The sequence below is a fragment of the Bos javanicus genome, chromosome 3 (assembly GCF_032452875.1).
Source record: "Bos javanicus breed banteng chromosome 3, ARS-OSU_banteng_1.0, whole genome shotgun sequence".
In the NCBI taxonomy this organism is placed as follows: domain Eukaryota; kingdom Metazoa; phylum Chordata; class Mammalia; order Artiodactyla; family Bovidae; genus Bos; species Bos javanicus.
This window is the reverse complement of record NC_083870.1, coordinates 29267209-29292548: the sequence shown is the minus strand read 5'-3', so window position 1 is coordinate 29292548 and position 25340 is coordinate 29267209. Positions and strand designations below refer to the sequence as shown.

The window sequence follows — 25340 nt, the reverse complement described above, 5'->3', positions numbered from 1 at the left end:
TATTTTCCAAAGTAGTATTTTAATGTCTTTGAATTTTCACTGTACATTTTGAGGGTTTTTAAGTTTTTCTAGGCGTTACCATACACATCTTAACATGATCAGATACAGGTTTCCAAGCTAATTCCTTATAGGAATATTATCCTTATAGCTCTATTCTAGTTTCCTCCTTTTTGTAATATTATACATAAAATTTCAACAATAGACTATTATAATTATTTAACCAATTTAAATGTTGACAACATGGGTTTGAACAGCATGGGTCCACTATACATGGAATTTCTTCAATAAATACATTCTATAGTACTACACAACCCACAGTTGGCTGAATCCCTGGATACAGAGCGACAGATAGGGAGGGCCAACTATAATGTTACACGTGGATTTTCAAATGCAGTGCCCCAACCCCATGTTGTTCAAGGGTCAACTGTATAGTAATTTCCTTATGCCAATATAACTCCCACCCACCTCCTTTATGCTGTTATTAGGAAATACAATATACATATCTTGTATTTCAGTCTGGGTCCAATGACATATAATATACATATTGTTCCATACAGTTGCTATTACAATTAAGTGAAGGAAAATATGCATTTATGTTTATATAGTTACATAATATCTTACACAATTATCTTTACTGAAACAGATTCAGATTACCACATGGTGTCATTTGCTTTCAACTTTAACTCCTCCTTAAATTTTTGGTAAGTCAGATCTCCTAGCAACAAATTCTGTCACATCTTGCTTTATCTGAAAAAGTCTTTAATTTACCTTTACTTCTGAAGGGGACCTTTGCTGGATATAGCAGTCTTGGTTGACATTCTTTTCCTCTGAGCATTTTGAATTTTATCTACAGCCTTCTTGTCTCCAATGTTAAACTGTTGCAAAGTCAATTTTTAACCTTCAGTTCAGTTCAGTTCAGTCGCTCAGTCGTGTCCAATTCTGCGACCCCCTGAATCGCAGCATGCCAGGCCTCCCTATCCATCACCAACTCTCCGAGTTCACTCAGACTCACGTCCATTGAGTCAGTGATGCCATCCAGCCATCTCATCCTCTGTCGTCCCCTTCTCCTCACTCCTTTGAAAGTAGGTTATTTTTCTCCTGCTTCTCTCAAGATATTCTGTGTCTTTGACACTTTAAAATTTTATATCTCTGAAGATTTGCTTTTATCATATTTGGGTTCACTAAATTTCCTGGAATATAAAGTTATTGATTTGCAGTACTTTGTGGAAATTCCTTGTGTATTTTTACTTCTCTCCTCTCCTGGTATTCCCATCCTGCTTATGTTAGAGTCTTCAATCGTGTCCCACATTTTGCTGAAGCTGTATTCATTTTTAATTTCTATTGATCCATCTTCACGTTCATCTATTCGTTCTTCTTCAAGTTCACTTGATGTTGGGGCCTCTCTAGTGAATTTTTAAAATTGTACTTTTCAACTCCAAAATTTCCATTTGGTTTTTTTTTTTTTTTTCTGCACTACACAGCTTTCAAAACTTCCCTGACCAGGGATCAAACCCATGTCCCCTGCAGTGGAAGTGTGGCATCTTAACCACTGGACCACCAGCAAAGTCCCTCCATTTCTTTTGAATATCTCTCTATTGATATTCTCCATGTGATGTAACATGGTCATCATATCTTCATTTACTTTTTAACCATGGTTTCCTTTAGTTTTATTTTCAAGTGTCTCTTGTCATTCTCACAGGCAGTTTCTGCTGAATACTTTATTTCCAGTGTGACTTACACTCCCGTTTCTTTGCATGACTATTTGTCAGGAACTGAAGATTTTAGATAATGCATTGTAGCAATGGGTGCTTCCCCTCCTTCACCTCCAAGGATTGGTATTTGTGACTGTCTGAAATTTAGTGTCTTAAAACTGGCTTAAAACTCAACATTCAAAAAACTAAGATCATGGCATCTGGTCCCATCACTTCATGGCAAATAGATGGGGAACAATGGAAACACTGACGGACTTTTCTTGGGCTCCAAAGTCACTGCAGATGGTGACTGCAGCCATGGATTTAAAAGATGCTTGCTCCTTGGAAGAAAAGCTATGACCAACCTAGACAGAATATTAAAAAGCAGAGACATTACTTTGTCAACAAAGGTCCATCTAGTCAAAGCGATGGTTTTTCCAGTAGTCATGTATGGATGTGAGAGTTGGATTATAAAGAAAGCTGAGCACTGAAGAATTGATGCTTTTCAACTGTGGTGTTGAAGACTCTGGAGTTCCTTGGACTGCAAGATCAAACCAGTCAATCCTAAAGGCAGTCAGTCCTGAATATTCATTGGAAGGACTGATGCTGAAGCTGAAGCTCCAATACTTTGGCTACCTGATGTGAAGAACTGACTCAGTGGAAAAGACCCTGATGCTGGGAAAAGATTGAAGGCCGGAGAAGGGGATGACAGAGGACGAGATGGTTGGATGGCATCACCAACTCGATGTAGATGAGTTTTGAGAAAATTCTGGGAGTTGGTAATGGACAGAGAGGTCTGGCATGCTGCAGTCCATGGGGCCACAAGAGTCAGACATGACTGAGTGACTGAACTGAAATTTAGTGAAATGTTACCTCCTCCCCTCTCCTAGTATTAAGCTTCCGATGTACCTCAAGAAGTACAGCTTTAGGTATACAGCTTTAGGTATAATCACAAATTCTTGGGGTTTAGTAGGGCTCCCTTGTTTGACTATGCTCAGCTGTTACACTCACGTACTGTTTTCAACAATGTTGTGGGGCATAAAAGTGCTCTATAAACTACTCCAATCATATTGGGGTATTCTGGCTCCTTTAAAGGCAGAGAAATACTCCAATCATGTTGGCGTATTCTGGAGCCTTTAAAGGTAGAAATCTGTTTGAAACTTACAATCCTAGGGATTGGCTCCTTCAAGCTACCTCATTCCCTATAAACTGGTTCAAAGTGCAAGTTGCTCAATTGTGTCCAACTCTTTGTGATCCCATGGACTAAACAGTCCATGGAATTCTCTAGGCCAAAATACTGGAGTGGGTAGCCTTTCCATTCTCCTGCAAATTTTCCCAGCCTAGCAACTGAACCAGGGTCTCCTGCACTGCAGGCAGATTCTTTACCAACTGAGCTATCAGGGAAGCCCTTATAAACTAGTGACCTACAGTTTAAGACTGCATCTTGAATTTCATCTCAGTTGTCTCGTCACAACCTCTAGTGTGTCCTCTTCTTGGCCTCTACAATCACTGTGGGTGGTGACTGCAGCCATTAAATTGGAAGACGGTTACTTCTTGGCAGGAAAGCTATGACAAACCTAGACTGTGTTTAAAAGCAAACACATCACCTTACCAACAAAGGTCCGTTTAGTCTTTCCAGTAGTCATATATGGATATGAAAGCTGGACAATAAAGAAGGCAGAGCACAAAAGAACTGGTGCTTCCAAATTGTGATGATGGAGAAGAATCTTGAGAGTCCCTTGGAAAGCAAGGAGGTCAAACAAGACAATTTTAAAGGAAATCAACCCTGAATATAATATTCATTGAAAGGACTGACGCTGAAGCTCTAATATTTTGGCCACCTGATGAGAACAGCTGACTCACTGGAAAAGACCCTGATGCCGGGAATGACTGAAGGCAGAAGAGGACAGCAGAGGATGAGACACTTGGAAGGCATCACCGATCCAATGGACGTGAACTTGGGACATACTCCAGGAGACTGTGAGGGACAGGGAAGCCTTGTGTGCTGTAGCGCACAGGGTCATAAAGAGTTAGACACAACTTGGCGACTGAACAGCTAGTGTTGTGCCCTCAGGTATGAAGTTATCAATGCTCTGTTGAAAAATGAAGTCACTTCCTTCACAAAAGGAGATATTGGTTTCATTAACTGCTTCTCCTTCAAGGCAAAATCTCTTTAAGCCCAAGCTTAGACAATGTCAAATTTCTGAGTGTGACACCCCTAGAAGTGGAGGAGGTTGGGAAAGCAGCTTGAGGTCTCAGTTTGCCTCTCCTGGCATGGAACCACCACTTCATGAGACAGGGCAAAGGTGATCAGTGTCCCAGTGTATTAAGCATGCCACATTCAAGGTGGAGGCTCCTTTCTGAGTGGAGGCTGAAGAGTGCTCCCACTTCTAACCACACTCAAGACTTGGCACCAGCAACAGGTAGCTGAGGGCAGGATGAGACATGTCCTGCTTTTCCTAGGAAAAGAGCCTTCCAACTAGGAGTTGAGAGGAAGCCTGTGTTTTGGGCTACAGCCGTCTGAAGTGTCTATGTTAGAGATTACAAGGGAGAGGAGGGAGTCTTGGAATGTTTAGAACCTGTTAACAGTTGAACCAACAGAATTTTCACATATTTTCTTGAAGAGATGGTTCTTCATCTGCTGTTTGCACACAGGACCACCTTCAAGGGGCTTTATGTGTTTTTTCCAGTTTCCAGGAAGCAGAAATGCTATTGCCATAAATCATTCAGCCTTTTTTTTAACTTGCAAAAACTGACATTATTTTATAAAGTTTACCCTCATTAACCATTTTCTTTGGTCACCATTCCTTACTATGTCTTAGATTTTTGTTTCTGCTTTTCTTGGAGTAAAACCCTCACATTCATTTAATGTAGACAGATATATTGGTAGTAAACCCTTATTAGGCAAAATGTGCTTGCCTTTTTGGATAGTTTTGGGTACAAAATTCTGGCCTAACAGCTTCCTCTCAATATCTAAAATATTATTCCATTGTCTTCTGGTTTTCATTGCTATTCTTAAACAGCTGTTAAGACTACTGTTACTTTCAGGAGAGCTCTTCTCTTACTCTTTTAAGACATTCTAGTTTGGTGGTTTTGCTTTGTAAGAGTATTACTTTGACTTCTCACTTTTTGTCTTCCACAACTTAGCTCAGTAGATCTAGATAATGATTTTTTCCCCAGACGCCACCAATTTGAAGATGTTTTTACTTCAAATTTGGCAAATTCTTAGCAAAATACCCTCAAGTATCATCCATAAGTATTCTATCATCTCCATCTCATACTTTAATTAGATGTTCCTTGACCTTCTCCATATATTCTTGATGTCTGTCCTTTAACCTGTCCTTCATATACTCTGTAATATACTGCATTCTGTATCATTTCATCTTGGTCTTTCATCTGTTTTTTATTTCTAAATATTTTAGGTCCAACTGGTTATTTTTCTTTCCATGAACTCTTGTTATCCTGCACCTCCACCATTTTTAATACTCTTTATTCCTTCTCAAATTGTTGATGCTCTATTCCCGGTATTGTATTTCAATGAACCCAAGCCATCAAATATTGAAGGCTACGCCATTTTTTTTTTACCATGAACATAACCAAAATATACTACAATGCCATCCCAACTTTAGACATGTTAATTTGAACACTCATCCAATATAGTCATTATGGGTCAAAATCTGCTTTCTCTCCCAATTTTAAGAAAACTTCTCATTTTTGCCATTCTGAATGAATCCAAGACTATTGGCATATTACCTACGAACATTATTGGAGATTGGGTCTCAAGTGCTTTCTGTAAGAGTATTAACATTAATTCTGTTAAGTGGCTGTAATCACCTCTAACCTGAACCCACTTTAATTTCTATGACTAGATAAATAATGTGTCAGTGTTGGCTAGTGGGTACAAATTCTTAGGGAAGATTTTTTTTCTTCCCTGTACTTAGTTTCCTCTCTGAAGTAGGCTATTCTGGTTCATTCTTTCATTGAGTGTATCATATTTTGAGGTCCCAGGTTTTAGAAAAACACCTCATTCTGACTTCACACTTAGACTGGCCTTATACTTTGATCTCATTCCAAAGTCCTGAGTACACCTGGAGCAATGGTCCTCTTAACTTTTCTCTGGATTCATGCTTTTTGTCCCACCTTTCATTAATTTTATTTAGAAAATTTTCAAGTCTCCAGAAGTTCCAAACAATATGCAGATGAGTATCTGCCTTTACCTGACTTACCAGTTTTCCTGGCACATATGCACTATCATACATTTTGCCTAACCATTTATGATAATACTTCATCCCTAGATATTAGAGCATGCCATGTCCTAAGAAAAAAAAGGGATTTTATATATAAGCACAAATCTATTATCACACCTAAGGAAATTAAACATTCCATATCATTTAAGAGTTCATGTATAGATTTTCACAGATGTGCCTAAAATGTTTTAATGGCTGGGATGATTTAATTCAATATCAAATCTAAGGTCATGCACTACATGTAACTGATCTAGAATAGCCTCTACATTTGTTTTACAAGTTACTTTAAGAATTCATATCAAGCATCTCTGTAAAAAACATATTCCACTTATGTCTATTCCACATGATTAGATTCAGGCCAAATACTTTTGGCAAAAATGCTACAGGTGACAGACAGGGTAGAGCTTTGAGCATCTTCCTTCTTAACTCAGCAATACACTTAAACAAGGTTTTTGTTTTTAACTGAGTCTTATTCAGCATTTCAGATGTTTGAACCATCAGGGTTCCTCAGGGCATGCAGTCTGCCATATTGCAGAAACTGATGTCCTGTATATTGCCTTTCCAAATTACCAACATATGTGTAAACAAAAGAACAATGCTGTATTTACCACTACCTGAGGCTCAAGTAATACGAAAAGGAAGCTTGAGACAAAAGCTGGCACTAGATATGTATCCTACCTGTTAATTTTTGCATTTATTACTCCCTAAAAATCTAGGGCAAAATATGAGTATCTGCTGGGATTTAGAAGTCTAACTATCAACTAAATTACTGGCTGACAAGTTAACTACTTCAAAGGGGATAGATTTACAACTCTTACGGATCTGTACTGAAGTCTTTTATCTCATCAGTAAAAAGGGAGAAACTGACATTTCTAACCCGCCCCTTTTCATGGCAATAACAGGCAGGAGAAACAGGAAAAAGGAAGCTAAATGGTTGTTGAGAACTTCCTTTGTAGCCACAGGGATGACACATAGTGTCCTGTCAATTCCATTACCTGGATATGAATATCCCCATTTCTCAACATAAATAATCGAAGTATACACAGATCAGTAAATCTAAGTTTACCACTTCAAATCAAAAGGTTTCAACCAAAGACTGCCCAATGGTCAAAATCCATTCTTTTCCCACTATACAATGCATATAGAAAGCTTAACAATTTGGAAATTTCATTGTGATGCTTTACTTAATTATTCATGACCATTCGCTCTGAATAACCTGAAGAAAAACCAAAGTCATATTTCTTTAAAGAACAGCCTACACTCAGTCATTAATCTAACCCGCTGAACTCTTGCTGCTGTCCAAACTGGAGCAGGTCTTATCAAAAGGTCATCTATGGCTTCTAAATTCCTACAGTTAATGGCCAGTTTAACATTACTTCATCTCTTGTTCCAACACTTTATCACTGATTTTTTCACATCCCTTCTTGCAGCCTTTTTCCATTATGGCTCTCCTGGCTTTCTTTCATGACTAACCATACTGTACTTCTGAAGTCTTTTTTTTTTTCCTACTCCATAAATGTCTCCTGGCTTTAAGGATTCTACCCTTCTCATTCTATAAATCTCCTAGGCAATAATATACTCTTACACATTGTTACTATTAGCAAGTGGCTCAACTCTGACACTTGTTGGTGAATGCCTACCATGTGCTAGGCATATTCAGTGAATACAACAGACATGATTCCTGATGTATCTTACAGATTCTATCTGCAGCCCAGGATAAGCACCAGAACTATCCTAGAAGGACACCTACCTTCTCCTTAATTTTCCAGAGGAACTTTAAACTCAACAAATCCTCAAATCTATTCCTTTCTCCCCTTATTTTAATAGGTACCACATAAAATATCTTAGGCAACCACATGGCCTCAGTTACTGGGCCATTGGGATAGTTACTGAGATAGCTCACTTTTTAAAGTTCTCTAAAATTTGACTGCCATTTTCCATCTCCACTGTTAGTTAACTTAGGGCTCACCTAGGTTATGAACAGCCTAAAATTGCCTTTCCAGTACCAATCTCTTCCATAACTCATTCTTCTTAATCAGATCAGAAAGATCATTTTAATTATGTCAACTCACTAAGCCCCATCCTGCTTAAAATTCTTCAGGGACTCCTTGTTGACCTCAGTGAAAAAGCCCCAAGCCCCTTTTATTATAACTTTCTGCATGAAAAGGATCCTGCTCTGTTCTTCAGCTTAATATTTTACTACTCCAATTTACATTCTATTCCAGTTAAACTGACCCCTTCAGTCCTGGAATACAAAAATGTTCTCCTTTTACTTTTAGGCTTCTGTATATTTATTCTCTTCATTTTCTCTTTTACCTGGTCCTGTCTTTTATGAGTGAGAGAGATCATTTTCCTGATGAACAAATTTTGGGGTTAGATCCTTTCCTGTGTTACTAACTATATTCTGTGTTAATCACTATCATTCTCAAATGGAGTATAACAATTTGGGAGGGCATGGACTGTATTTTATCTTGTTCATGAAAGTATCTCCGGTGCCTCACAGAGTATAAATTTTTAAAATCTAAGTGATTAAGTCTCAAAGAGGAGGAAGAAAAAAGATTCATTTGAAAACTTTTTCAATTTTCTAATTTAATAGAAATAACCAAAACAACGTGGCTTTCAAACAAGGTTTTAAACTAATCTAATACAACTTCTACAACACATTCCAGAGCATTATAACAAGAAATATTTACAGGCAGCTAATGTATTAAATAACCATGAAAAGAAAACCTTGCTTTTATTACACACCAGCAAAAAACACAGGAATAGAACAATTAGAAACTGCAACCTTGTTTCAAAAAAATTAAATATGATTATTTAGAGAATACAATACCACAGAAACAGCACTTTTTCTTTCAGAATCATATTGAAGGGTAGTTAACTATGTGCAAAAAAAAGTAACTGTAGTATTAGTAATAATAATGAGGAGAGAGAAGAGGGGAACAATAATGAGGGGAAACAAGGAACTAGTAAGGCTGTGAATTTAACCCTTTCGTGTGTAGGTATGTCTACAAAGAAAATCAAACGGCTTTCAAATTGCACAAATCTTGTTATAGGCTTATATACATGTTTCACTGTGATTTAAAATATAATTAATGCCTACATTTTCAGACCAGGAGCAGACATGCATTTCGTCCTTAAGATTGAAATTTAGGCCACACTTGAAAGGGAATATTGCAGTGGCACTTGCAAGATCATTCCAGTGCCCTCCCACATACAAATCTGGAGAATTTAAAAGAACAGCATTTTTAACTTTAAAGATCACTTGCTAGAAAAGGGCTAAACTTAATTTTGTACATTTTGTAGTTTGATTATAATAAATATTTCCAAATTGACTTATTTTTGAAGATAATTTTGTTTCTCAGATACAATAAAAATATATAAAAGACCACAAAGGCAAACACAAGGAACTAAGATGGAAGAAATACTATACGTGCATTTTGACCAAGTAAAAGAAACCATTATATCAAGAGTATATGTTGAAATCTGAAATGTCTATGTAAACTGTGGCATATAAATTTTCTTAAAAAAGTACCTTCGATTTTTTTACTCAAATGCCTACTTTTAAAAAAATATGCAACTTTCCCCAATTTTTAAAATAAAATGCCACAATATATTGTCATTAGGTCCAGCATACATTTAAATTCCTTAATTTTTAAAAGATAGATTGGGTGATATGCATACAAACTTTCCTATAAAATCACCATCCACGAGAGGATCATGACATGCTATTAGGCAACAGACTTAAAGCAGTGTTATTGCTTTATCAAGGAGAAGGTAACTGTGGGAAATAAACATCCAGGTCTGGTATATGATGATCAAGTTGTGATTCACCTAACACCTTGGATCACCTCAAGCAGATTATTAATATAGACAGTATGAGTTAAGAATTCGTGGCATGACTTAAGAACCTGATTGTTTGAATTAGGGAAGTTGGGGAGGGTAGACTACTATAAAACTACTCACTGATCCAATGTTGAGTATGCAAATAAGCAGTGCTGAACTCAAGAAATGGCATTTTTTATACTTCATATGTTGTATATTAGTGGGCATGGATAAGGGATTTTAAAAGGCCAAGGGAGAAGGGGCCACAGCATTTACTCCATTTTAAATACTAAGAGAATAATGGATGGTAGGCCACAACCCAAGAGCATAGTCCAATAAACCTAAGACTACTGGCTTATTAAAACTAATCATTAATAGTTACATGGCAGGATACCTGCTGAGGTAATTGATAAATCCACAATTTGCAGACTATAAACCTTTTGCTTCTATTTAAAAGTGTTATTTCTTTGGAGTAACTAAAAATCTCAATGTTGTAACAAAAAAATTAGAATTAACTAACTTTAAAATTTATTTAAAATTTCCTTATATAAGAATAGAAGTCAGAAAGTACCTTGTTGATTCCAAAAAGAATAATTTTGACGGTGGATTCAATGCCTTAACCTTTCTCTAGTAATGATTTTATGTTTCAGTAGAACTTGACCTACAACTTAACCATACTTTGGAACACATACATGCTTCACCTTGCAAAGCAGTTCTCTCATTCACTGTATCAGCTGACCCAAGTGCTAAAAAATACAAATTTAGGCCAGAGGAACAGACCGAGGAACACTTTGTTCTTAGTGGAAATGAAAAATGAAGTGTGGTGAAAGTTTAAGGAAATATTTAAAACTTCAAATCAAAAATACTACCTTTTAACAAAGAATACAATTTTAAGGGAGTATTAAAACAAACGGACTTCAGGGATTGATATTCAATGTTTGTCTTTTTAAAACATTAACGAACAGGAAAATGTAAGATATCTGAATATAAATTTTTTATACTTTAACAGGCATGTTTAGTGAATAAATCAGCTTAGAAACACAGTGAATGATGAATGTGAAAGAAAAAAAGGTTTAATGAAATCTACAGTGAATACCTTTATATAATGGTGGTTTGTTGATAAGTTATATAATTTAACAGTAATTCCTCATCAGTATGAACCTACCTTCTGTTAACAGAAATGGAACCTATTAAATGCTGGCAATAACTGGCTTTTTAAGAACCAATATTAAAGAAAATAAAAACCAAAATCTCCATCTGACATGTAAATGTCTTTAAGGGAACACATTAGCTTTTAAGGCCCCAAATATCAAATATTTTACTTACAATTTGTTTCTGGTAGAATGTGTTATCTAAGACCATGAAAAGGATTCACATGAAGAGCAAGCACAAACTATCAGCACTCAATGGCTTGGCAAAATGAAGTTACATTGCTACTCATCACTTACCAAAATGTGCCCTTAGGTAAGTCTCCTGATAAACAGAAATCATGAATGTTGTAGGAAAGAGGAAAATGCACATAGATAAAAGTATTTTAAAATAATTTTTCCTTTTTATAAGAAATCTGTTCTAAAGAATTTGAGATTTGAGTAAATTGATAAGTTTTGGTATATGTTTTAAAGTTTAACTTGTAACAACTGAAAAAGCTGAAAGAAAGCCACAGAATGAAGTCAACAGCTATAATAAAACTAATACACCATTAGAAGGCTTGAATCATATTCATGTTTACCTCCACCACATGTTAAAGAAAAACAACCCAAAGAAATTTCTGTAATAACTTCTTTAGAGCACTTTATTTGATTCAATACGCACTAAAAAATATTTACCTCTTAGACAATTATGTCAAATAAGTTTTTCTGAGTAGTCTACTGTCTGAACTGTTTAAGCTGAATTTTTAAAAAGGCAAATGATTTGCCACAAATATGCTGACATCTGAAAAATATCTAATGGCAAGTCTTCTATTTTGGTCACTTTACATTCTAGTATGTCCATACAAAAGTAGGACTAAAATTTTTAACTCAACAAAAGAGAAGCCTGTACACAGTCTAGAACACACATCTTGGATCTGAGCATCACAAATGAAGAGAAGAAAAATGAAACAGAGCCAAGGTGAGTTTATCTGCCTCGGGTGCTAAAATCAGGGTCGTAAAGGTGGGTCTACTCCAGTAACCATTCAAGTGGGGATTGATTGGCTCATCTTCAGGATATACTTACAGGTCTGTTCTAAGTCCTTAAAGCCCCCAGTCCATGCAAATGTCCCACTTGGTGGACGGATGAGTAATCTAACCCCACCGGGTTTATTTCAATATTTTGATATTTTAATAATAAGCTGCTTCTGAAGATTTTCTGAGAAGTCTGTTCTCTATTAAAATAAGATAGAACCTCAAAATATGAATGTGAACATTAGAAATAGACAGCATATATTACAAATCCATTCTTGATAGGAACATTAGTAAGAATACATATTAGCTTAAAAAACAGGCTCAGCAAATGTTGCTGATCTGCCAGAAGTTTTAGTTCACTATTTACAAATAAGACAAAGTGAAATACAGAAAATTTTACACATTTGGTAGTTGACAGATAACTGTTTGCCAATAGTGGTCTATCAGAAAACCGATATGAAGGAAGACGGGGTAAGAGCCAGCTGTCACCTCAATCAAATTTTAAATGTACAGAAAACTAGATTAATTTTCAAACAACCATTCTACCTTTCATGGGAATAAATGTGTGATCAGATGATTTGATTGGGAAGTACAATTCTGTGGAAGTATTTTCTGGAAATGATTATTATAAATGATCTGCTACTGAAAAGTTACCATATTTATTTCAGTACAACACTAGAGTTGATTAAATGAAGTTCAATAGGCATGTTTCCCAAAGTCTTTAAGTATGAACAGAAAATCTACTGTTGAATTATTTTAACCAATATAAAAACTAAGGCCCAACAGCATCAAAACGAGATAAAATATAATGGCATGATCTAATGTACATCTGCACTGATTGATATCAAAGTGGAATCTGAGAACTTTGATTTTTGACTAGAAAATAACCCAGTATTGTATATGTGAAGGGAGAGACACGAAAGTCATTTTAGTAAATGTGCACTCTAGTCCAAAGAGACAACTTAACCAGTGACATGATCCTTAAGTACTTGAACACTCAGTATTTGCACCAATCAATACCAAATGATCATCAACATCAGCCCATTCTAGCAATCAGAACCATTCTCTGAAGTAACAGAAATCTTCAAATCATTTCACTTTGACTTTTGTTTTCACTTTTAAAGTTGCAAATAGAGTCCTTTCCCCCTTTCTTGACCAGAATGTGTTTTCTGTCCATTATTTCAATCTAATACTGTGTAAAAGCTATCATCTTCTTCAAGAAGGAGCCCACTGTAGGCAGGATATTCCAGCAACACTTAAATAGAAGTTTTTCTTTCTTTTTTGAACAACTGGTTTAAGTTCATGTCATTTTACTTTATATGTACTGGTCTCTCATCTGACTTTAGGCGTTTTCTGCGGGGCTGAATAAAGTCTTCATCAGAGTCCTCAGTTACCTCACCATCATCCTCTTCCTGCTCAAACTCTGGCAAAGGTGCGAAGGTCCTGTCTGAGTAGATCTCTGTGAGTTTATCTTCAAAGTACAATGCAACTGCTTTCCCTGCCTGAGCTACTTCTGAATCAGCCTGCAAGCAAAAGATAGGAATATTCACCTATTGGTAATGCATATTCCTTCACCAAGTTTGCATGGTCTGAAAAGCTTACCTTCAAATTAATCTCTTGTGTTTCTGCATAAACTTGAACAACTTTCATCATCTAAAAAGGATACCAGAGTCAAAAAAAAAAAAGGGAAATTATAATCCTTTCTAAAGTTATAAGACTGCATAGGATTGGCGACGAAAGTCAGCCATAATAGGGGGAACAAACTGCTATGACCAGTTCAAGAGCTTCCTAAAATTATACAGAACATGGACCCACTTTCTTTACAAAGCTATTATTAAAGCTACTGTGAAATTTTCTCAAAATTCTGAATTAGTGAGGTCAACCTGAATAGGAGTTGCAAAAAATTATTTGAAACAAATATAAGAAACGTTTTGTTTTTTTTCTAACCAACAAGCTTTCAACAATCAATCAGAATTCCATCTGTGTGGTAATCTGTTAATCATAAATTGTTTAACTATCATTAAAATAGGTCTTCTTCCTGGCAAATGTTATTAGCTATGGCTCATGAAAGCACACTTATTTGAAAATATCTGAATTAGAAAATAAGACAAGAAATTTGGGACTGTATTAATTTAACTTCAAGAGAATGAGGTTTTCCTACATTCTCTGTGACACACTGCTATAAAGGCAACAAAACTTATCACTAATATTTTTAATATGAAATTAAAAAGCCACCTAGATGCTTCTAGAGGCAACTCTGAGTACATTTCACATGATTCAATGTGAATTTTTTAGTAATATTCATACGGCATTCAAATTTTATCAGCAATAAAGAAACTTCTAGTAATCTGAAGATTTTGTGGATTCTCATCCATTTTCTTCTCTTATAATAATTAAAATATTCCTTCACAAAAAAGAAATTTGACCTTCCCAAAGATAACAAAAACATCCCTGAAGGTGATATACATCACATTTCTACTAAAGGCATGGATAGCTCATCTTTATTCTCAAAAAAAATACATAACCAAAGTTAATGAAAGTCATATTGCTGAAATGTTGAGAAAACTCAACGTTGTACACTCTGGGTTACTAGTCAAGATGAGCCACTTGAGTTTATACTTTTAAGGTTCTATATTTATATGGTCACAAATGAAATCAAAGACACTGGTACAAATCCCTTTCCTAAATGTATCCAAAATGTAGGCTTGTATGTAATCATTTCCTACAAAATGTACTTAACTACAGACTATTTTCTATGCTTATCTCAACCCTCAACATATTCAGGAAGGGATATCCAATAATATTCTTAATTTATTACATTATATTTAAGTATATATTTCAAATTATATACAGTAAACTTTCTTCTTTGGAACTGTGGATGCAATCAAATTTTACTTTTGACAGACCTGGAGTAGAATAATTTTTTCAAATCAACAGAAAAAATCTCTTGGCAGGGAAAACAAAATCCAGTAACAAAATAAGCAAACAAACAAAAACTAATAATCCAAAACTCTATAGTTTGGAAGCTAACATACTTCATTAAACCTTTCACAGTTCTTGAAGATCAAACGAACATCAGCCACAAAATCATCTGGGATTTGGTAGTGTTGGGAATGTTTTTTCTGAAGCTTCTTTTTCACGGTGGATAAATCCATTGGTTTCTTTATAATTTTATAGTAGTTTGGTATCTAAAGAAACAAATAAGGATAGATAAGGATTCTCCAAAAATGCCAAAGTGTTTAATTTGAAAATGCGATGTATATTAATGTTAAAGAAAAATATGTGTTGATTAAGCCAGCTGTGTGCAAATGTGGAGTATAGTGAATTGTACTTGAAATCTTCTGTCACAATTACATGAAAATCAAATCACATTCAGAATATGTGGTAGTCTCCTTGGTCTTCCATGAAGGACCCAAAGTTCCATGTTTAATAAGGAAATTAAGGGGGAAAAAAAATCAATCAGCAAGGAAAGCCAACCACTAGTGTTAGGGACACACCTTGCCCATCAGAATTGTATGACTTTAAAATAAGGAAAGAAGATTACAAAATGTATTGCTATAGAATATGGTATCCTTTATAGAGGATAAAACCTTATATCACAGAACTCTGAACATAGCAACAGAGGTGAGACTGTAGTGACACAAGAAAAAATTTTATTAACCATTTAGTTGCCATGCCTTTCTCTAGGGGAATCTTCCTAACCCAAGAATTAAACCTGGGTCTCCTGCATTGCAGGCAGATTCTTTACCATCTTCAGCCACCAAGAAAGCCCCTATTATCCACTTAGTGGTCATGCTTGGGCGTTCTGGCCCCAACTCCTGGGCAGAAATCTGTATCTTTGCAAAAATAACTGAACACAGAGAAACAATTTTAAAAGTTCATTAAAAGAAAATGTTGGAAAGTAATTTTCTACCGTAAAGTCCCTGAACTTGAAGACCAGACAGACTTCCTGGTGTCAGATGATTACTATCTGAACAAAATGTCTTCCTTGTATCTAGAACCTTTTACTCTTTCCATTTCTAAGCCTCCCTAAGTAAACAAATTACTATTCAATACCCTATATAACAGGTCTGGTATTCAATAATATCTTAATTCAACAATCAACAGCAAGCAAATACAATATGTGTAGCATATTCTTATCACATTTATAATGTATCCCTGGTATTCCTTTTACTATAGGATTTTAGAGTCTTTATTCCTTACAAAAACCTGCTTTAAGAAAAACAAAGCGCAAAGGCTTGGAAATTCTCCCCACAGTCTTCTATTAATCTTGTTTGTTCATAAAAGAGGGCTTATGAAGGCAAAACCATTATAAAAGGTTCAACGTTATACTTTTATTCAAATTAATACTTGCATAGAGATTTTTCTCCCCAAGGTACAGATCTTAGAATCAATCATACAAATGAATTTTAGAAATAATTTTGTTCAAATTCCCTCTCTGTAGTTAAAAGTAGAGGCAGAAAATTATGTCAATCTCCCCAGCTATAAGGCTGGTTAATGGCAGAACTAGGAAAAGTCAAGTGTTCTAATTCCTAGTTCAAGACTCTTTCAATTATACCTGTAGCTGTAACCCTTATGTCCATTTTAAAAGTAAAGAGGATGTAGAAATCATACAACTGAATTTTAGAAATAATTTCATTCAAATGCCTCCTCTATAGTTAAAAGTAGAGGCAGAAAATTATGTACATCTCCCCAGCTATAAGGCTGGTTAATGGCAGAACTTGGATAAGTCAAGTGTTCTAATTCCTAGTTCAAGACTCTTTCAATTATACCTGTAGCTGTAACCCTTATGTCTATTTTAAAAGTAAAAGAGGATGTGGAAATTAAGTTTTGATCAGAGCAACAGTCTTTAAAAACAAACTGCAATTTCAACAGTGAAACTCATATCCATTTAGCCCTAATAACACAGTAAGTACTTCTTATTACTCAAAAATTTTATCAAATACTATGCTAAAATTATTTTACACAGGTTACTGTATAGAATCCTGAAAATAATTCAATGAGGGAAGAAACCGTTTTAGAAAAGAGACTGGATGAAGAGATTATTCAAGCCTGAGTTTTAACATCAGCAGACTAAAGCCAGACCCCGTAGTCTTAAATATTATACTAAACTTATTCACCAAGAAAGTACTAAGGTAAACAACTCACCGAAGCAGGAACTGGTTCCTGGAATTCAATACTTAATTCATGGCAATAGAGGTAAAGCAGAAGACGTTCACATTTCTGGCCCAAGAAAAGAAAAGAAAACCCATGAACTGTTTTCCCCCCTAAAAAGATATTCTTGAAAATGAGGACTTTATCAGTATAAAGTATTACTACAATAAACTGAAGATAAGCTCTCTACATACTAGCTATCCTCCTACATATAGCTTATACTAGCTGTAAATACAAAATAAAACTACCTGTTTCCCACTTAGTTCTGAGACTGCAACTACCTTCTATCCTACTGTATATAACTTATTTACCTACTATTACCTCTTATTGCTACTCATTTTAATTCCCCAAGACAGGCGAGACACATGCTATTCCCTTTCTCTTTAAGGATTCCGCTCAGGTTCAAAATGAAATAAAAACTGTGTCTTCTCAATCCAATTCAAGAATTTTGTTATACAATCAGAAATGTTTTTGTAACACTCTAAACACATACTTTCTCCTCAAAGATAGTGGAAGATGGATTTATGCATTAGATCAAAGTCAAACAAATCGTAACAGCCACAGAAGTCTGTGAAAGATATTCTCTGTCTTTGGAGATCAGAGTACAGAACAGTTCAGCAGAAATCTGAGTGAAATGATGAGGATTTTGGATTTCATTCTTAATATGATGGGTGCTTAGAGGATTTTAAGCATGGAAGTGACAGACCTGTTTACCTATTTTAAAAAGAACACAATGTACTGCACAGAAAATGGACTGCGAGGGTCAAGAGTAGAATCAGGTTTGGTGAAGAGATCTTCTAATTTCTGGCTTGAGCAAGAGATGACTGGTGGTACTATTTGATGGAAATTACTGAGACAGGAAAGCAGTTTTTATGTCATTATTTTCTTGCCTTCGTTTTTTGAAGGAGAGGATAAGAAACCAAGATTAGGCTGGGAAATGTTAAGTGTGAGAAAGCTAAATTTAAGAGCCTAGAGCTAAAGGCTCTGTAAGGTCTATACACAAAGATTTCAGAAGTCATGAACGTATATACCATCAGATAATGTGATTAAAAAATGAAAAATTACCAGGTTATATGTATGTTACACTGAAGGAAAAAAAAAATGTATAGACAGACAACTACAGAATCCCTAATAACAAATCAACTTGCCACTTACCCTTTGGTCCACGGGGCTTAAGCCCTGTGCAGTTTTCCCCTTCTTACTATGTTGCAAATTATCACAATCGTATTCAACTTCTGGCTTCCCAATATCTCTGCAAAATGTGCATATCCAGTCCCCACTAAAGAAGGAAACAGGCAGTCAGTCTTTGTAATTATAACAAAACTCACTCTAGGAAAGCTAGCTCTCTAGAGGTTGTCTTCAGTTTCCTTGTTTTCTTTTCTTTCCAGTTTTTGTGGAACCAAAGAGGTACTATTTTTGCCAAATCTCATAAAGTGAAGTTATATGATTATAACTCCAAAATGTCTCCATTCTTCAACTGATTACCTTCTGGAAAGCAATATAAAACCACTACCTCCATTAAAAATGGGTCTCTTCATAGCACAAAGCTGATGATCAGCACTTGCAGCGTAAGACCAATTTTTTCAAAACCCCAGTATTATCACCATGGTGACTTCATACACATGAAGAAGAAAGGAATACAGGATACAGAGGTCCTCAGGTATCTTCTTTTGGCATGCAATGCCAAAAATAAAACAATTATATTTTCATAGCTAGTCTTTTAAATCTGCTCAGTTAATAGTTTTGTTTACATCATGATTTCTGTCAAGCTATAAACTCCAATTTGATTACTTCGTATGCATTTTCTCCTTTCCCTCCCCTCATCTCACACACACACACACACATATATATACATATTCTAAGGATTATACTAACACTATGTCACCTTTTCAATTCCTCCCAAAGCATCTGCCTTTGAGAGAAAGTTTTCAGTGGCAAAATTCTAACGTTCCAGCAGATGTTACTATCCAAAGGAAACAAAAGTATAAAAAGCTTTAATTTCAAGACCAAAATGTCAATGCCTTTCTTTTCTGAAAGAGTAAACAAAAAGAAGGCTCTTATTACAGCTATGGCAAGTGACTATACCTTCTAAAATTTAGGTAAAATTACAATTCTTCAGAAAAATATTCTGGCATTTTTCATATATACCCAGTACTTTTCTAATCCTAAACGTTGAATTTTTCAAAAAGGGTAGCACTATTCAACTAAAACCATTGCTTCTTAGGAATCTGAGAGAAAATGTGAATCTTTATCTAGAGGCAAAAAGAAGCTGAGCTTTCCAAAGGACACTTAAAAAATTTTGGGGTTAGAGATGGAGAAGAGGGAAGGCTCAAAGAATTAAGTATGATTCTATTATTTTATGGTCTCTGAAATCAACTGGAGATGAAATAGCATAAACATAAATATGTTAAATGGAAGGGGAGAAAAACAGCTCCAAATTCTACTACTTGTAGATGAAGAAACTAATTCCTGAAAATCAGTGAACTGTCCAAGTTAGTTAGTTCACTACAGAATTATGACGAGACTACAGGCGTCATCACCAAGCCCAGCACATGTGTTCTACTGTGTTAGCTGGTATCATCAGTTTGTACTGCTGCTGCTGGTGCTGCTGCTAAGTCGCTTCAGTCGTGTCCGACTGTGCGACCCCAAAGACAGCAGCCCATCAGGCTCCCCCGTCCCTGGGATTCTCCAGGCAAGAACACTGGAGTGGGTTGCCATTTCCTTCTCCAATGCATGAAAGTGAAAAGTGAAAGTGAAGTCGTTCAGTCGTGTCCGACTCTTAGAGACCCCAAGGACTGCAGCCTACTAGACTCCTCCGTCCATGGGATTTTCCAGGCAAGAGTGCTGGAGTGGGGTGCCATCGCCTTCTCCAAGTTTGTACTGAATGCTCATCAATTAATATTTTAATGTTTGAAACCAGATTTACCTGCCATGGGGTCATACAATGCAGGGACAGTGCTCATATGCTGCCCAAATCTTTATTTATCTTTACCCCCATGCTATTCTCTTCTGAATAAGGATCTCAGTAACTCTCCACTCTAAAGTTAATGACTAAAAGACATTTCAACTAGAGGATCAAGGAAAAAATCTGAGAACTTTGCACATGGTGCCTCAGGCAGGCACTACTAATGAAATGCTTCCAGTAGTGAAGATGAAGCTATTCTTCAAAAAAAACTTGACATTAAAGGTGTTTTCACAAAGTATTTTTTTCTTTAAAATGTCTTCCAAGAGCTTTCAAACATTAAAAAAGTAGGTTTTGGTAAGAGCCAATAGAGTTGCCTAAAACTGAATACTATTCATTATTATAGACCTTATCAAAAATGATGGCAACAGATTAAGAAATTATCTTCAACTAAGTTTCTCAATACTCTAGTCCACCGCTCCTCATAATTTAGAGGTTCATCTAATTTGCTTATATGAAGTATAACTGAAGGTGAGTAAATAGTCTATTTTTTATCACTAATGCATAACTTAGATCTTGGACATTTCTTCATTCACCTGTTAATTTCTCTAGAATGTAATGGAGTAATGGGCTTCCCTGTTGACTCAGGTGGTAAAGAATCCGTGTGCAATATAGGAGACTTGGGTCCAATCCCTGGGTTGGGAAGATCCCCTAGAGAAGGGAATTGCTACCCACTCCAGAATTCTTGCCTGGAGAATTCACTGACACAGGAGCCTGGCAGGCTACAGTCCATGGGGTGGCAAAGAGTTGGACACAACTGAACAACTTTCACTTTACTTCACACAATGGAGTAACAGGCTCCCTGTTTTATATAAATACTAGGCATTGGTTAAGGAGGCCATCTGTCCAGAATAACTTTATTTTTTTAGCTCATAAAAAACAACAACAAAAAAATCAGTTATCACTTGTACCTTGGAAAGCTAAGAAGTGTTGGAACATGACAAGTTAGATGAAAGACCTTTGGACATTTTTCACAGCACAAGAGATCTCCTCCATTTTGGCAGACAGCACACCAATCTTCATTTGGGTCATCATCTTTGCTGCTGCCATCTCCTCCAATCCTTGCCGACCTGTGCATGAGGCTTCGAACTGGGGACTTTCCATTAACAAGGCTGTTGAGCCCTGACTGTTTGCAGCTTTCATTCATATCTGCAGGTTCAGTTTTTACGTGGTTTTCCAGGCTTGTTAATGTATCCAACTCACTCTCTAGATGCAGGTTGGTTGAAAGAGGTGGTGTCAAGCTACTCTCAGGACTGCTCAACTAAAACAAAGCAAGGACAAATTCTTGAAGAATCATTTAATCCTTATGGCATGCATTGTGTGTGCTACTGTGGGTGTATTTACAACATGATATACTGACATAGCTTAATTATTTTGGAATTTATTGTAAAATTGCTTGAAATCATATCAGTAATATGAAAAATGAAAATAACCCCAAAATTACTTTGGCATGTTCATAAATGATTTTAGGGAGCAGTCTCTATACTATTGGTTCACTTGATAATAAAGGAATTAAACTGTTAAGCATGTCAATTGGGAAGTAAGTATAGGGGTATTCTCCTATAGACAGCTGGCTATATGAACTCTGTTGCACAGATTTTCCCCCCTTTCTATTGGCTTTATTTTTTTTAACCATTACTTTTAATTAAAGTATAGTTAATCTACAATGTTGTTGGTTTCAGGTATACAGCAAAGTGATTCAGTTATATATGTACTTTTTTTCAGTTTTTTTAATGGGTTATTACGGTTATTACAAGATACTGAATACAGTTCACTGTGCTTCCTACATGATAGGTCCTTCCTTGTCACATAGCTTTTGAAAAGAATTTTGAACTATTCTTCTGCCCACTTATCATCCTACTAATATAGAAAGACTGTGACAATGTAAAATCTTTCACCACCTTTTTGCACTGTTTTTCAGGGGAACTTTCCAAACCAAATTCTGAATGAAGAGATAACAGTACTCTCTAAATCTACAGAGTTGAAATTTCTATGTGCCAACCATGTAGAAAATTACACATAAATTGTAAGTAGGAAGAAAAGAACCAAGATCAAAATTTCTAAATGAAGAGAGACTTGGGCCTGCCTTCATTCTGTATTATAAATTTTATAAAATGTTCCAGCTGAGGAATTGGTTAATAATTGTTAAACTGGTTAAAAATTGATTAAAAATTATTAATCGTTATAATTCATAGGCCAAAGGCAATCTTCTCATTACAAAACTCTTTGAGCATTAAACTTCTTTCATGTCAGCAGTCTTAACCCTGAACTCACTGGTCCAGGAAAATGGCCAAGGATTTTTGTGGCTTGAGACTCAATGTGACTAATGAAATGATTAATAAATTTAGAAAAAACTAGAGCCCAATTTAGAATCATGGCAAAATTACATAACAAATTACAAACCAAAAGATAGCTTGAAAGGAGTCCTTAATACAAGTCTTTTCTGATCAATTACAGTTGACACTTAGATGGAAAAAGATCAGTTAGAGAAAGAGATATTTGGCTTATACCAGTCAAAAAAATTTAGAAATGAATACAGGTCCACGGGATCAGTATCCAGACTTACACACGCAGAGATGAAATAATTAGTGAAGTGACCTCCTTACATCACTGAACGGTTCCACTGGAACCTTACCATGCAGGCACTCCGTCTGCCATCCTCAGTCTTTTCCTGTTTCACAGCTCCTGAAAAGCTACATATTTCATCTTCAGTGCCAGGTTCTTGCTTGACCTTCACTTGATCAGACTTAAAACTAAGATTGGTCTTCTCAGCAGTTCTTCCTGATGACCCACAGCTAACAAAAACAACAAATAAAGGTCACATATGTTTGACTGCATGGTGTACATTTATATGAAACAATTATATGAAAACTTCATTAAGTTATATGAAATGTTCATTAAAGTAAAAACAATTTGTTAAGCTCACAGCAGATAAGGATACTTAATAATATGGTTAAGAGGAGTGTATTATAAACTCAGAGCTTCAAATTTTAAAAAATGCTTATCAATCTTTCGGAAGACCCTAAACATTTTATCGTCTGAGGAACCTACACTACATCATTTAGGGGATCTAGTAAATGATCATTTCCCTAGGCTACTAGTATAGGGACTGCTTCTCTAAATATAATAGAAGTTTAAATTGTTCTCTATCTCCAAAGATCTAAAAACATCAGTAACAGTGGTCCATGAAATGCCCTTCAAGGGAATCACTATTTCAGCTTTTGAGTCCTAATGTGAATTAATGTGAAGAGCAGACTCACTGGAAAAGACCCTGATGCTGGGAAAGACTAAAGGCAAAAGGAGAAGAGGACAGAAGAGGATGAGACAGTTCAATAGCATCACCAATTCAATGGATATGAATTTGAGCAAACTCCAGGAGATAGTGGAGAACAGAGGAGCCTAGTATGCTACAGTCCATGAGGTTGCAAAGAGTCAGACACGACTTAGTGACTGAACAACAACCAAAGGCTAAGAGGGACAGATACGTGACTAATCGGCTCTATCTAGATCATAAAGCAAACCACGGGCAAGAGAAGTGAATAAACTTTAAGACTGTATCACTGACAAAAATGAAAACCCTTTTCACTCAATTTGTACTTTTCTACTAAAAGTACTGATTATTTAAAGTGTAATTTAAAAACAAAGAATTAGTCTTCCAAATGCATTTACATATAAATAAAAGATTCAATGTATCTTAAATAAAATCCTTACTTTGCACTAAATTATTCAAATTAAAAACAGAAAAATCAGTCAACATTTATTATGTTAACCTTCAGCACAATACATTCTCTCTCTTCCCACACTATAATATCTTAGCTCTCCGTTCACCAAAAAAGTAGAAGAAACCATGAATAATTCAGTAGCAGTGAATTCAGTAGCCCCTAGAACCCACAAGTTTGTCTCAAAGCACTATTTCCCCACTAATATGACCAGGATTCCTTATACATTTCTTGCCTCAGGCCTGAGATCAGCTATTTGTCTGATGAACATGTGACATCATTTCACAACAGGAAACAAGAATGTTTAAATGACTACTGGGATTATAGCAAAATAACTAAGAAAAAGTTCGGACAGGCCAAATGGAACAATGTAATCATCAATAAAAATAACATCTAAAATATTAAAATATATAAAATATGTTTAAATATATGAACTCATAAAGTTAATATTCATTGGTCACTGTTGGAGGGTGCTGGGAATCAACTCATTATTACTAAAATAGGCAAATAAAGAGAATCAATTTATTCTGCTTTTCCAATAATCAAATAGTTGGCAGAAAATTTTTCTTTACAGAAGTATTCAAAGAAGGTGGTATACAGTAACTAAAATATCATTTTCAAGCCAGGGAAAAAAAAAGCACTGACAATCACTGGTTGCTGTCATAAAAAAATCTCCATTTTGTGACCCTGACAGTACACATTACCACGGTGAAGTATTATCCCCATCCCTTCGCCTCAAATCAAACCTGAATCTAATCAAACCTCCTGACCTAAATAGCAATACAGAGAAAAAAACAAAAGGTAGTTTTTACATGAAAAGATGGGAAAATGAGGAAAACTCTGTAAGAAAAACAATACATTTTTCTTCAATAAATACAATGAGTTTGACCTCAACATACATGTTGATGGCAATGTATAGGGCCTATCTGAATCTGATTAAATAAAAATCATTTTTTAAAACATTTATGAGAAAAACTGGGAAATATGAACATTAACTAGAGCTCTACTGATTAAAATTAGCTACCAAATATTTTTTAGGTGTATAATGGTTCAATGGTTATAAAACTTTTAAATCCTTACCTTGTAAGTGATATATAGAGAAACAGTTTCAAATAAAATGACAGAATGTCTGAAATTTATTTAAAATAAATTTAGACTGGGGAATGGGTGGGAGTATAGAATAAATAAAGACTGGCCATAACTTGATCATTGTTGAAGATGGCTGAAAAGTATATGGGAGTTCATTATAATAGTCTATTTTTCAAAGTACATATTTGATTTTTCTTAATAAAAATAAAAAAGCTATTAATGTAATACTCACCTGCCTCGACTACCAGTACTAGAAGTACTAGGGGGTCTCACAGGTGTGTGAGAATTGGATAAACCTGAAAATTAATAAGTCAAAATGAATATCTATGCAGGTAAGAAAATTCAGAATTCTACCTACCCACTACAGAATTCAAGTATTATTATAAAGCAATTCAGCAATTCTTGGAAATCAGACCTAGTCTTAGTCTCTAAGTCAAGGATTTCATGTCTAATCATTGGCAACTGTCAATCAGATTCTCTCAGCTGAGCCC

At 35.5% G+C, this 25340-nt stretch overlaps 1 protein-coding gene across 3 annotated transcripts in view; it reads right to left on the bottom strand.

The window, feature by feature from the left end:
• Positions 1-8507: 8507 nt before the first annotated feature.
• Positions 8508-25340, bottom strand: part of TRIM33 (tripartite motif containing 33) — a 144729-nt gene continuing 127896 nt past the window's right edge. The window contains exons 13-20 of one of the 3 annotated variants that reach the window (XM_061410527.1): positions 25082-25145; positions 22677-22836; positions 20953-21302; positions 18235-18358; positions 17074-17148; positions 14961-15113; positions 13528-13578; positions 8508-13448 (exon numbers count right to left, since the gene is read on the bottom strand). In XM_061410527.1, the coding sequence (XP_061266511.1) occupies positions 13236-13448; positions 13528-13578; positions 14961-15113; positions 17074-17148; positions 18235-18358; positions 20953-21302; positions 22677-22836; positions 25082-25145 (1190 nt within the window). In that variant the 3' untranslated portion in view covers positions 8508-13235. The remainder of the gene's footprint in view (positions 13449-13527; positions 13579-14960; positions 15114-17073; positions 17149-18234; positions 18359-20952; positions 21303-22676; positions 22837-25081; positions 25146-25340) is intronic. The other 2 variants (XM_061410529.1, XM_061410528.1) reach the window with 2 other exon arrangements.